The sequence below is a fragment of the Rhinatrema bivittatum genome, chromosome 14, assembly GCF_901001135.1.
Source record: "Rhinatrema bivittatum chromosome 14, aRhiBiv1.1, whole genome shotgun sequence".
NCBI classification, from domain to species: Eukaryota; Metazoa; Chordata; class Amphibia; order Gymnophiona; family Rhinatrematidae; genus Rhinatrema; species Rhinatrema bivittatum.
The window spans coordinates 47,278,399-47,292,091 of record NC_042628.1 but is presented as its reverse complement, the minus strand read 5'-3'; the positions used below and the strand labels follow the sequence as shown (position 1 = coordinate 47,292,091).

Here is a 13,693-nt window from a genome sequence, read left to right as displayed (position 1 = left end):
TGCATTGGTGTTACATTTATTTATTTATTTATTTATTTATTAGCATCGTGAGTAAAGAAATTCAATAATGTTTTTACTCAAATCTTATTACATGGGGCCCAGAACTACTACAGCTTATTTCCAGTGACTCTCATGCATATTCTTACTCCATGCTCTGCTTACTTTTCAGTTCCCTATGTCTGAATTCAAGTTGACAAGGCCCCAACAGAAGCAACTACTAGGGGTGTGCATTCGTTTGCAACGTATTGGCAATCCGCAACGTATATGCCATATTCGTTGTATTCGTGGGGATCACGAAACGTATGGCGAACACCCACGAATACAACATATCACTAACGAATAAACCCCCACCCTCCTGATTGCCCCAAGACTTGCCAAGAGTCCCTGGTGGTCCAGCGGGGGTCCTGGAGTGATCTCCTGCACTCGGGCTGTTGGTTGCCGGTATTCAAAATGGCGCCGATAGCCTTTGCCCTTACTATGTCACAGGGGCTACAGGTGCCATTGGTCGGTCCCTGTCACATGGTAGGCGCAATGGACGGCCGGCCCCATCTTGTGCTCCTACTATGTGACAGGGGCCGACCAATGGCACCGGTAGCCCCTGTGACATAGTAAGGGCAAAGGCTATCGGCGCCATTTTGAATACCGGCAGCCAACGGCCCGAGTGCAGGAGATCGCTCCAGGACCCTCGCTGGACCACCAGGGACTTTTGGCAAGTCTTGGGGGGGGGTCAGGAGGGTGGGGGGGTTGTAGTTAATTAAATGTAAAGGGTTTTGGGGGGGAAATGAATACATATGTAACTAATGAACGGATCGGGGTCTCCCGAGAACGGATGCAACGGATTTGGGTCCCGATGAATACAAATACCGAATGGGACGAATCCGTCCCTGCTGCACATCCCTAGCAACTGCTGATTACAAGGCCACTCAAGCTCTTGCCAGCTGCTGAGTTTATTTTTTATTTTTTTTGCTGCTGGTCTTTACTTTCTTTTCTACAGAATTGGACTGCCTCTGCCTTCAGCCACAAAATGTTTCTGCTGTTGTAATAAACTGAGCTAAGGATGTTTGAAAAGAGACTTCAAGGGGCCGATGCAATACGGTGTGCTCAGCTGAGCGCACTGTTTAACCCGCATTTGGACCACATGTTGTCTAGGCGCCTCCACAACGCACATCCACATGGGGAGAAACTAATAGGGCTCATCACATGCAAATGCATGTGAATGAAGCTATTAGATATTCACTCTGGATGCAAAAAGAAACCATGTGCATCTAAAGACGCACATTTTTGCGCTTAGAAATTAACGCCTGCCCGGAGCAGGTGTTAATTGCTGAGCGTTCCCAAAGGTTGTACAGAAAAGCAGAAAAACCTGCTTTTCTGTACATCCTCATACTTAATATCATTGCAATATTAAGTAGGAGGAAAAAAATCCTTAAAAAAAACTTTTTAAAAAAGTGCCAGCGGTCGGGTTCAGGAAACGGACGCTCAGTTAACAAGCGTCCATTTCCTGACCCTCTGGCTGTGTGCTGATCAGGAAAATGGATGCTGATAAATTTGGCATCTGTTTCCTAACTGACAGACGGCCAGCCGTTCGAGGGCTTCCGTTGTCAAGGAGACGCTAGGGGCGCAACCCCAAATTTAAATATTGCATGTGCCTGGGGGTGCATTAGGAAAGCGGGGCACTAGTGTTCAGCACCCACTTTCAGCGCACATTAATTGCATTGGCCCCCAAAAGTGGTATTTCCCCTCAGAATTCCAGCTGGACGTTATAGTTTGGAATAAATCGGTCAGGTAGTGCTGTACCTTGGTATTCTGTTCACCTTGCACAGTTCACTTTATTTCTTTTACTTGCATTTTTATCTAGATTTGAAAGTATACTGAAGTTTTAGAAAATCAAGCCTAAAATTATGTCAATAGCCCATTTTGTGTCTACTCCACTTACATTGGTTGAGAGCAGATAGTAACTATTTTGCACTGATTTCCTCTTCATCCAGTTGTGAGTCAGTATCTTAAGTTAAAAAATACATGAAACTAGAAGTCTGAATCCTAACCAGAACCCGCAGTCACCAAGCTATCTGACTATGCATGTTTCTGCCTTCTCACCAGGTACCCGGACTCATGGTATCGGGACATCACTTCCAACAAGAAATTTTTTTCCTTAGCCGCCACCTACAACGGCACCATTGTGGGGATGATAGTAGCTGAAATAAAAGGCAGAACAAAAGTACATAAAGAGGTAGGGGACAGTGTGTGACTCCTTACATGGGTGTGCACTATTGCTGCTGGCAGTTTGGTTTAGAGAAATTGAGCAATATGATACGTGACTATGTTTGGTATTATAGCTTTGGTTTAGCTGTGCATACCTATGCTAAACAGAATGCCCTGAATTTCATTCCATTGTGACTTTAAATCTCTGGGATGTGAGAAACAAGGCGGGGAAGTTAGTAATGAGATTACAATGCATTTGGTGTGACGTGGAGTAAGAGTTGATTAGAGGTTATACCGCACTCTTCATTTTATAACAAACCTTTATTTGTGTTTAACTTCTTAAATTCAGTGTAGCTGAATTCTCATGGGGGAGGGGAGGAGAGCAGGGGTGCTACTCCGATGTAGGAAGGAAGGGGCTGGCTGACTTCTTACATGAAGGAGGGTAGGAGCAACAGATCTACTTGTCTCACACAGGAGGGCTACATGAAATGTGTGCAGTCTTTGAAAATCATGACATGCAATAGTTATACTACACCTGTATAAAATCCAATGTTTTTATTTCTTGAGACATTTACCGGTTACCAATGCACATAGTAGAACCATGAATCTGACATTTTTGCATAGTTGATTGAATTGCAAGAAGACTAAGAGTTCAAGTCCATCCTTTAATTCAAGATTTGCTTTTCTTGAGTGAAATATAATGTGAATTACTCCAAAATAAAATATGGAAGACGCCTCTCCTCATTTCTGGTGGCCAAAAAATAGACCAAATATAAGGTTCAGCTGGACATAAAGTTTAGTTCCCTGTACGTACCCAGATAAGCTAAAAAAAACTCCGCGGACAGCCAAAAAATCCTTAAGAGGAAAAGTGGGGAAACAGTTAATGTAAGAAAAAATAAACTACCACACCTCCAGTTGTCACATATCCATTAAAGACGCACAAATCATAATGGGCATCATCGATAGTGGAACCACTTTACTGCTCTGCCTTATATTTAATCATAGGTCATTCAAATGGCAGGAATGACCCACATTGAACTGATACATAAGTTTTTAAATTTTCAATAGAAAATGACCTAGTGTTTGAGCCATGGTTGAAGGGAACAGTAGTCCAAATCCAAACAGACAATCAGGTAGCAATGTATTACATGAACAAGCAAGGAGGAACAGGGTCCTCAAAATTATGCCAAGAAACATGCAAAATTTGGAATTGGGCAGTCTTAAGGAAAATACATTTGAATGCTATTCATCTTCCAGATAAAAAACAAAACAAACAAACATGTTTTAGCGGATTCTATGAAGTGTCATTTAGAGTCTCTCAAATGGTCTTTCCATCCCAGCACACTTCAGTTCTTTTTTTCCACTTTGGCGAATACCACAAGTAGATTTCTTTGCAGCTCTGTTCAACTACAAACGTCCTCCATACAACTCAAAACACCTGCACCCAATGCCTTAGCATTAGATGCATTTTTGATCCCATGGGGCAATGGCCTAATATCTGCTTTCCCACCAAAACCTCTAATATCCAAAACATTATTCAAGTGAAGATGAGCCTGATAACCCCCTTTGGCCCATATCAGGCTTCAAAGCTAGCAGCTGCTCAACCAGTTCAACAAAAACTCTCTTGACACAATATAATGGGTCTCTTCACCCCACTAATATGGCTGAATTTAGTCTTCTTTGTCCATGGGGAAAGCAAAGTTGCGTACCTGTAGTAGGTGTTTTCTGTAGACAGGAGGACAAATCAGCCACACAGTCCTACCTTCATACCCGCAGAGCTGAAGTTTAGCTTCTAAAATGACCGAGGAGATTTGCATGGAGGCAGCAGCCCGGGAATACCCATGCATGCTCTGAAAGACTTCTAGGTCTTTCTGAGCTCTGAGAGAGCATGTTCCACGTTGGTGCCATCTAGTGATGCCACCCTCTTTATGCTGCTGCTTTCTCCTGCTGTCTATGGAGAACACCTGCTACAGGTAAACAACTTTTCTTTTCCTTCCTTTTTTTTTTTTTAAGTTAACATTGAATCATAACTCCAGGTATATTTGTGAAAAAACCAAACAGCAATATAACAGGTATAAGTGTAGAACTTAATGTCAGAACCAAGGACATCTTAGTTTCTATGGCATGAAGTATCTGAACTCAATAGTCCAACAATGTGATCCAGTAATTTAATATAGCTGTTTTAATTCTACTTCTGTTAACCATAGTGTTTTGTCACTGACATAGAGATTGCATTTCTTTTATAATACCTGTAATGTTTAAAAATTAACAAAATAAGCAATTAAGATAATTTCTCAACATTTGATCAGTCTTGAAAGATTGTGGAAGGCTGAGTTAACTATGCTGGGTTTGGAACCCATTAATCTTGAGCTCACTTTAATATTCAAGGCTGTATTGGGTTGCACTGCTAACCGCAGCTGTATTATAGATTTCTCTTTCTTTGTGCTTAGGATGGAGATATTCTAGCCTCCAGTTTTCCTGTTGATACTCAAGTCGCTTATATCTTAAGCCTGGGTGTTGTAAAAGAATTTAGGAAACATGGAATTGGTAAGAATAAACTGAATAATTCTGAATTTATTTAGTCCCGGTATTTACCTTTTAAAGCAGGATCATTTGAAAGTGTATATGCTTTCTAAGCTGAAACCTGTAAAATTGTGTTTGTTCGTTATGTTTTATTGTTGATTTTATGAATGCACTCTTGGAAAGCGCTAAGAAATTTTTGATTGGCAGTATGTAAATATTGAAATATAATTTTTTAAACCATTTTTGCTTACTTGCTCAGCATAGATTTACAAAAAAGCATTGATTAGGGAACCTGGCTCTTGCATTAAGTTTATTTTTGATGGTTTCCCAAAGTGTGAAGCATCCTTACCCTCACATGATTAATTCTGGAGTAAATTGTTCAGTTACTTGGCTGGACTTCAGAGGATTCAAGTTTTATTTCTACATAGCCTTTTAAAAGTCAGCTGTGTTGGCCTGCTCAGCGTCTTATGCAGGGCTTGACTGGTGGCATTTCCAGTGCAAGGGACCCAGCCTCTTGTCTGCTTCCAGGTCCTAGAAGCAGATGGGTCTCAGAGTGCTTTGGAGGTAGTACTTACGGCTATTGTGAGGGAAGGAATCTGAGCATTAATCAACGTGCTGGGTACAGAGGGAGTTGAGAGAGAAATGATACAAAAATGAAAAGTGAAAATAAAACATAAGATCATCAGGATGCTCATGAAGAATTGAGTAAGCTGACTGGAACACAGAGTGTTAACTTCTGTACAGATTTCTTGTTTCACTGATTTAACTGTCATGAAAACCTGTTAAAAACCTAGAACACATAGGGGTACATTTTAAAAAACAGTGCGCGCGTACTTTTATTCGCACACCAGGCGCGAACAAAAATACGCCGTATTTTATAAGATACGCGCGTAGCCCTTATAAAATCCGGGGTCAGCACGTGCAAGGGGGTGCACATTTTGTGCAACTTGCGCGCGCCGAGCCCTGCGTGCGCTGCCCGTTCCCTCCACCCCTCCAGCACCTTCCCCTCCCTTCCCCTACCTAACCCACCCCCCCACCTTTATCGCACAAGTTACGCCTGCGCCGATGGCCTGCTGCCACGCCATCACCCGACCCGGGGGCTGGTCCGGAAGCCTCGGTCACGCCCCCCAGAACACCCCTGGGCCGGGACCACGCCCCCCGGAACACCCCGAACGTCGCGCCGCCCCCACAACACGCCCCCCTAGCAAAGCCCGGGGACTTATGCACGTTCCGAGGCTTGCGTGCGCTGCCAAGCCTATGCAAAATAGGCTCGGCGCGCGCAGGGTTTTTTTTTAAGGGTTATGCTCTTAACTTAAGCGCGTAACCCTTTTAAAATCCAACCCATAGAGTTTATCATATAATAGCAATGATCCCTGTGGCCTGGGCATTTTCTGTCTGTTATTTGTCTGAGTGAGAGACCCAAGGGTAAACTTCTTTAGACAGTAAATATCCTGTGCACAGTGGATTATTGCTTAAGTATTGAATATACAGTTGTGGCCAGGTCTTCAGTTTTTTTTTCTTTTTTGCTCCCCTCTTTATGAAGCCAGTACCCCACATATCGCTATCACACTGTCTTAGTGGTTCATGCTGTGTGTGATGACCTTGATTCTATCTTTCTTCAAGGCTCCTGTTCCTCATGCTGTTTGAGGCTTGGGTTGCTGAGGGCATAGCATTCACTCTCTGGAACGTGGGTGAACCAAGTGCATCTTACCTGCTGGCCTACTGAAGAGCACCTTGGGGAGTACTGTAGCTCTGTAGAGTGCTGTTTCCTGCTCTCACTCACAGGGCTGGCTGCAATGCTTGGTCTCGGTGGGAATGGGGAGGAGAAAAAATGGAAAATATTAAAAACTGCATGTGAATGTTTTGTTTTTTCGCTGGCACAGTGGAGGCCCCCCCCCCCCTATTTGGGCAGTAGTCCTGAAACTCCCACTGAGGGATAAGCTATAGTGGCTGCTAGGAATGCCAAAGAAATCAGAAGACTTGGAAAGAAAGAGGAGATTATCAAAATAACTCTGACTTTTATCTACTCCAAATCATAACTTAAATTTCTAGATTAGAGATTGAAAGTATGAATGGATGGCATTAGCTGCTTCCTCTCACCGACTATGATAATAGTTTTATGTGGAGAAAAAAATAACAAAATCCATCATACAGAGCTAAATATTTTTAATATTAAAAGGAATTCAGTACTTGAAACATGTTGCTAACCTGAGGCAACATGGCTGAATGCTGCAATTGCATTGCTCACAGCTCCTGCCAGATATCCATTATTTGCCTCTGAAGTTGAAACAAACTCAGGGGACTCATCACAAAATAAACATGACTTCTTGCAAAGTGTCTTGGTTTTCTGTGATACTAAAATGTAAAATAGGATGCTATCCCTCTGTCTCGGTGGTATGTTATGACCAAGAAAACCCATGTTTTGAATCTTCTGTCTGGTGGATATCCAGGTTTATTGTGACACAAGATGGGAACAGAGGTCACCTGCTGCTGCTGCTGCTGCTAGACCATCCCTGCTGGCTCCAAAGCAGTGCTGAAGGTTCAGTCTTGGAGAAGACTTTTTCTAGCCCTTGGCCAGCAAGAGATCCTGTGCTATGTTGGAGGAGGGGAGAAAATGGGGAAAAAAAAGACCAAAAAAACAAAAGGGTGTAAAATGATTTGCAAACTCTTAAGGCGAATTTTAAAAGCTCTACGCATGCCAGTGCCAGGAGATTCGCGCACAAATTGGGCCGGCATGCACCAAGCAGATTTTGTAAGCCGCCCATGTACGCGCATATCTCCCGCTATGCGCAAAAGTCAAACATTTGTGGAAAAGGTGCGTGGTCTGGGCGTAGGCATGTCAGAAAGCCAAGAGGTGTGTGTGTGTAAATACGCGCACAGGTGTGCACCGGGGTCCCTGTCACATAACTACTACTGCTATAGATGGCATGTCAGTAAAAAATGCTATAAAATCCAGGCTGTTCAGCGGGGTTTTAAGGGTTTCAGCTAATAGAGGGAAAGGGAGGTTAATAAACTAGGGGGGTTTGGAAGGCCTATCCCTAAACTGAGTGAACTGCGAACAAACTGGGAAAATTGTTAATTGCGGTGGCGTGCATGTCTACTAAAATCCTCCCACTTACGTGGTAGAAGAGGCATTTGTGCGCACTCGCTTATGATCGCACACAAGTGCACATTCAGCCTGTTTTATACCATGCATGCATATGCGCGCGTTTGTTATAAAATGGTCGCGAGCTGACAAACATACATACGTGTCCACTCGCGTGGCTGTTTCAAAGGTACCGCCCCGTGTCTTACATTTATGCTAATATGTTTTCTCATTGAAAACTCCAAACTTAGTATATACTTTGTCTTGGAATCCTCCTGTAGGTCTTTAATCCATCAACGGCTCAAATTGACGAGTTAGCCCATGTGACGATTCACATTCATGCCCTTTCTAATCCTTGTCACTCCTGGGATCCCTTTGTATTGTAATTGTCTTTAAGCTTCAAATTATCCTTTGTGCTAGTTCTGTGTCTCAGTGGATTTATGTATTGCATTGCCAACAGAACATTGAATTTTTATTCTTCTCCTTGGACTGGCAAGGGCTAGGAGAGTTTCTGATGCATCATTAATAGCTTTATATGATGGAGAAGACAGTAATGCCCTTGAGGTGAACCCCTTGTTCATCAAAAGAACAACATTGAAACATACAGTAACATAATTGTTCAGCACACTTTAAGTTGAGGTGTTTAGTGCACAAAGGCTGTGTGCTTTTCAAAGATCCTGGGTATGAAATTGTTTCCTTCTAGGCTTTATATTGTAGGAGTTTGTGGAATATGCAGTTCAGGAATTAGATATAAACCAATGTGTATTATGATTTCTTCTGATGGTGCAACTCAGCTAGCATTGCCTAAACTGAAGAGTCTCTTGGAATGCAAAATAAGCAAGCTAAAATGTCTGTCATGCTGTGGCATGGTCATCTGCTGCACTGGTCATTTGGTAGTAATGACTTTCTTTCTTTCTTTTAGGCTCTCTTTTACTTGAAAGTTTAAAGGACCATATATCAACTACTGCCCAAGATCACTGTAAAGCAATCTATTTGCATGTCCTCACCACTAATAACACAGCAATAAACTTCTATGAAAACAGAGACTTTAGACAGCATCATTATCTACCATATTATTACTCCATAAGAGGGGTATTAAAAGATGGCTTTACCTATGTGCTGTATATCAATGGTGGACACCCACCATGGACAATCTTATATCCTTTGAAACTGTATGTATTTAAAGAGCTTGCTTACATTTAAATCCAGTAACCTCTTTGGGGGTGTAATGTAGCCCAACATCTCAGTCTTAGTGTTTAATTCATTCACAGGCAAGATGTTTAATATAAAATGAACTCCTGTAGATTTCACGTATTTTTGAAAGAATGATAATTTAATCTTAGAAATGTATTGGAAGCATGTGAAGTGAATTTTCCTTAATCAAGGTGCACCGACTACATTCAGCATATTGGATCAGCATTAGCCAATCTGAGCCCTTGTTCAATTCCCCAGAGAATATACCGACAGGCTCAGAGCCTCCTTCGCAGCCTACTACCATGGTCTGGTATCTCCGCAAAGAGTGGCATTGAATATAGTCGCACAATGTGACTGGCATAGAAGATTGAACCTCCTAGAGAAAGAGGGTATGTATCATCCTATAAAATATATTCTGTAAACTTGTGCCTGCTGCATCTCTGTCTGCTTTAGTGCGCTTAGCCTTGGCCATGATGTATCTGGACATATTAAAGCAACTACTAAACCAAATGGAGCTGATAATCAACATTGACAAGACCGAATTCATACACTTAGAAAGGAAAAGCATGAATATTTCACAAACTCCAGTACTTCTCAATAACACCCAACAAATTGATTTACCTAAGAAAGTTCGAAATCTCGGAGTAATTATTGACAATGAACTAAACCTCAAACACATATCTCTAAAGGTAAAGGAAGGATACGCAAAACTCCTGATACTCAGAAAACTTAAACCATTACTATCCTTGCCAAACTTTCGTACTGTCCTTCAGTCTTTGATATTTGCCAGCACAGACTACTGCAATGCTTTGCTACTAGGTCTACCCAACACTACAATAAGACCACTGCAGATTTTACAAAATGCTGCAGCTAGAATTCTCACTGGAAAGAGCAAAAGAGATCACATATCCGATACACTTGCCGCTCTACATTGGCTACCCATAGAACAAAGAATACAATTCAAAGCACTGTGCTTAATACACAAACTCAACCACGATGAAAAAGCAGAGTGGCTGAACACAGCACTTAAAGTACACGTCCCACACAGAAATTTAAGGTCAACAAACAGAGCACTCCTACCCATTCCATCTGTAAAAACAGCAAGACTTACCCAGGTGAGGGAACGTGCATTATCTCTAGCCAGTCCCACATTATGGAACTCCATGCCCCTTGACCTCAGACTCCAGAGCAATCATACATTTTTCAAAACACAACTCAAGACCTGGTTTTTTAATCAAGCCTTCAAGAAGGAGAACGTAGTAGGCAATTAAAGAAAATAACTTAAGGGACAGCGGCTTAAAGCACCCAATGCCTTAATTCCGGCGACTAATGGAATTAGTTCAACTTATTTTAAACTGTAGTCAACCAGCAGGATGAATTTCTATTAAACACTCAACCACAAGCAATGTCTTTTGAAATTAACTCTTATTTGTTACCGAATACTAATGGCACCACCCATGTTATGTATGAACCATATTTTCCTTTGATATAGGTGCCCATCTGTAAACCGTTATGATGGTGAATAACTTAATGACGGTATATAAAAACTCATAAATAAATAAATAAATAACAATGTCATTTGGAAGTCATGTTGGTCGTAGATTCGGCCACAGGTTTGGCGAGCATAGCCACATGGCAGCATTTATAAAGGTCCTCGCCAGCAACTTTGCAGTAGTGGCATGTCATTGAAGCAGGTGGATGTCTCCCTCTCCAGCTTTTCATTCTGGTGCAGATAAAACAATGAAAGAGAGACAATGATTAAATTGGTGCCTCAAATTTCATTTTTTAAAATTTGATATTTAGTTAACACTTTCATACCAAAAATGGATGTTAATTAAAAATTCTGAACAGGGCAGGCCGGTAGCTCAGTAGTATTGCAGTGTGCTGCCATGTGGGAGGTTCTTGGATTTAGCTTCCTGCACCCTGGGTCAGCTGGAGATGCTGCAGAGGCAGTGTTCACAGCCTCTGGAGGAGTTGAGGGGGGTGGCATTGTATTCATTTTTAAGAATGAGGCCTTATGGCTGAATTTAGAGCCCATTGTAAAGGGTTCCAGAGGGAGCCCTGGTGCTTGGCTCCTAGCCTCAAGACAGTGGGAGAGTGAGTCTATTAAAATAGGGGAAACATCCCTGGGTAGTTTCAGGCTCATGGTTCCCAGATCCCTGCACCAATTCTGAATGAGCTGGAAGGAAAAAGAGGACCTACTTGGCCAAAAAAGATTGCATTAGCACAAATTTGAAACTTGTGAGCAGTAGCGCCAGTTGTCAAGGCTTCAACCTTGTTAATGACCATGCATGTAAAGGTTGGAGGGATACTAGCTCTAGGTCTTTTAAGGATAGAGTAGAAAATGTAAATAACAGTGGGGAAGGGGAGTTTGTGGGGAATGGTGATAGTCCAGTAGAAGGGGGATAGGTATACTTGGGAACTCTCAGAATTTGACCCGGAGACTCCAGAATGCCAAAAGAATCGCCAACACCGCAAAACTCTGGATGTTGCTGCTGATCATGCGGATCCAGAATTGGAAGTCACCTGGGCCCACGTGGGTGGGAAGAACATAAGAGCATTGATGGCGAGGCAAGTGGAAAGAATGCAGAGTTGGCAGAGTGGTCAGAAATAGGAGTGGGCGGGGAGAGGTGTAGACTGCGTGGCCCCAAAAAAAAAGTGGGGGCAGCATCAGCCATGCAGCCAAATAAAGGAACACAAAGACAGACTGGAGCAGTGCCGACCCACACAGCAGAAAGAAAGAGTCCCCCCATTAGCTACACAGGCCTAAAAGAGGAGGCTGCTGCTGCTGGTGTGTTCAGGGAGCGGAGAAAGAATAGATGTGTGTGTGCGTGAGAAAGTGTATGGGTGCTTGCGTAGGAAAGAGAGAGGTCTGTGGACATGTGTGTGTGAAAGAGAGAACTGACAGTAAGTGGGCCTATGTATGGAAGAAAGAAGTGAGAGTGAGCATGTAAATGAAATGAGTATGAGAATGAACATGTGTAAGTGTGTGTGTGTGCGCCTCACTGCTCCCTTGCCTCCCCTGCACCCCCCCTCTTGCTAATCCTTGGCAATCTCGGGGTGACTGGAATTTAAGGAAGAAGAACACTATTTTTTAGTAGCTAGGAACCTAACCTGGGAAACATCAGTAGGATAGTTTTTGAGAGCTGCTGATGACAAGAATTGCAGAATTTCTCAAAGAAACATCAGCTTCAATGCAGCAAGGATGGAAATGCTACAGTGGAGTTTGCAAGGCAAATTACAAGAATCAGAACCTTGGGGAAGTTATCATTTGCTTACTAAACTACGTTCTTGTGCCTAGACAAGTAATGCATTTAAACACCCCTCCCGGCAAAAATGCCAGGATGATGGACACTATGGCAAAGAAGGTCTTTCAAGGACTTAGGCTAAGTGCCAGAATAACAGCTCATCAACTACATGTAATTCAGTATGTGTATGCTTGTCTGCAGAAGTTACAATCTTTAGTAGAAGCACTTCCAATAGATAAAATGAACCACTTTATTCCTGCCATTCAGACAACAGAAGACTCTGGTGAACATCTAATAAGATCAGCCTTCGACATTCACTTCTTGTAGAACTTGAGTGGTAGCCATTGGAGCCATAAGGCTTACCTTGGTTGTGTGCATCTGGTTTCCTTAAGGATGTACATGAAAAGCTTGCAGATGCTTAGGAGAGAAAGCTAAACAAAACAGTGGCTGTTATTAAGGATTCCCTGTGCTGCCTGCGCTACCCTTTCAACAGCTGCAGCTGAACAGCCATCCATCTCCAGACAGATCAGCCTTTTCTTTATAAAAGTCAATATTTCTACCCAAGAAGATACCAGTAGTACCCCCTAGCCACACCCTTGTTTCCAGCAACAGCTGCAGCATTAAAGCAGGCTGCGTACCAGAGGAAGAAGACAGCCTAAGCCTCTACAGAAGATGAAGACCAGAGTTCTTCCTAAATTTTGACTACAGTTTCAACATATCTTCCCTGTTACCCTTAGAGGAGCTTCCAATAGGCAAAAGGCGTCATCATTTCAAACGAGCATGGTCTTTCATTACAACAGACCGATGGGTCCTGAAAATTATACACCGAGGATACTGATTGAATCTCAGATCCCCCCCCCCCCCCCCCCCATTATTTTCTGTATTTCCTTTAATCCATCCAGCCATCACAGCAACAGACCTTGGTTGGGGGCAACAAAGAGCAGCTCCATTAGGAACCAGGCTGACGTAGACCTTAAGTCTGACCACTGTGTTGCCGATGGGTGAAATTCCCTCTTTCCATGGGTTATGAATACCTCTTCTGCAGCGTGAAGGACAGAAGCCCAACCAAGTAATCAACCCAGGTCCTCTGCATGGCAGCCTATAGCACTTGCCCCAAAATCACTGGACCGGCCCTAATGCTCTCATTTTTTAGATGAAATGGGAATAAGGAACATGCCTCTTTGAAATTTAGCTTGTTGCTAACAATTTGAGTGGTAAAAGTTTTATATATGTTTACTTCATTGCACTTATGAACATATTGTTGCATACTGCTACCCCAGCCCAAGTTTAAGGCAAGCATTTTACTCAGTCAATTAAAAAGGCCCACTAACTAGGGAAAATGTAGATTTTCTTATGTATACAATAGAGAGAGGTTAACAATAAATGATTACAGCTTTAGTGCATATGGAACGAATCGGCACAAATGCATGGTAAGTGAGGG

General features: G+C 42.6%; 1 protein-coding gene across 2 annotated transcripts in view; it reads left to right on the top strand.

Annotated features, from left to right (window-relative positions):
* Window positions 1-13,693, top strand: part of NAA60 (N(alpha)-acetyltransferase 60, NatF catalytic subunit) — an 83,120-nt gene that overhangs the window by 56,425 nt on the left and 13,002 nt on the right. For both annotated transcript variants that reach the window (XM_029576737.1, XM_029576739.1), the window contains exons 4-7: window positions 2,101-2,230; window positions 4,653-4,749; window positions 8,733-8,967; window positions 9,202-9,393. In XM_029576737.1, coding sequence (XP_029432597.1) covers window positions 2,101-2,230; window positions 4,653-4,749; window positions 8,733-8,967; window positions 9,202-9,358 — 619 coding nt within the window. In that variant the 3' untranslated portion in view covers window positions 9,359-9,393. The remainder of the gene's footprint in view (window positions 1-2,100; window positions 2,231-4,652; window positions 4,750-8,732; window positions 8,968-9,201; window positions 9,394-13,693) is intronic.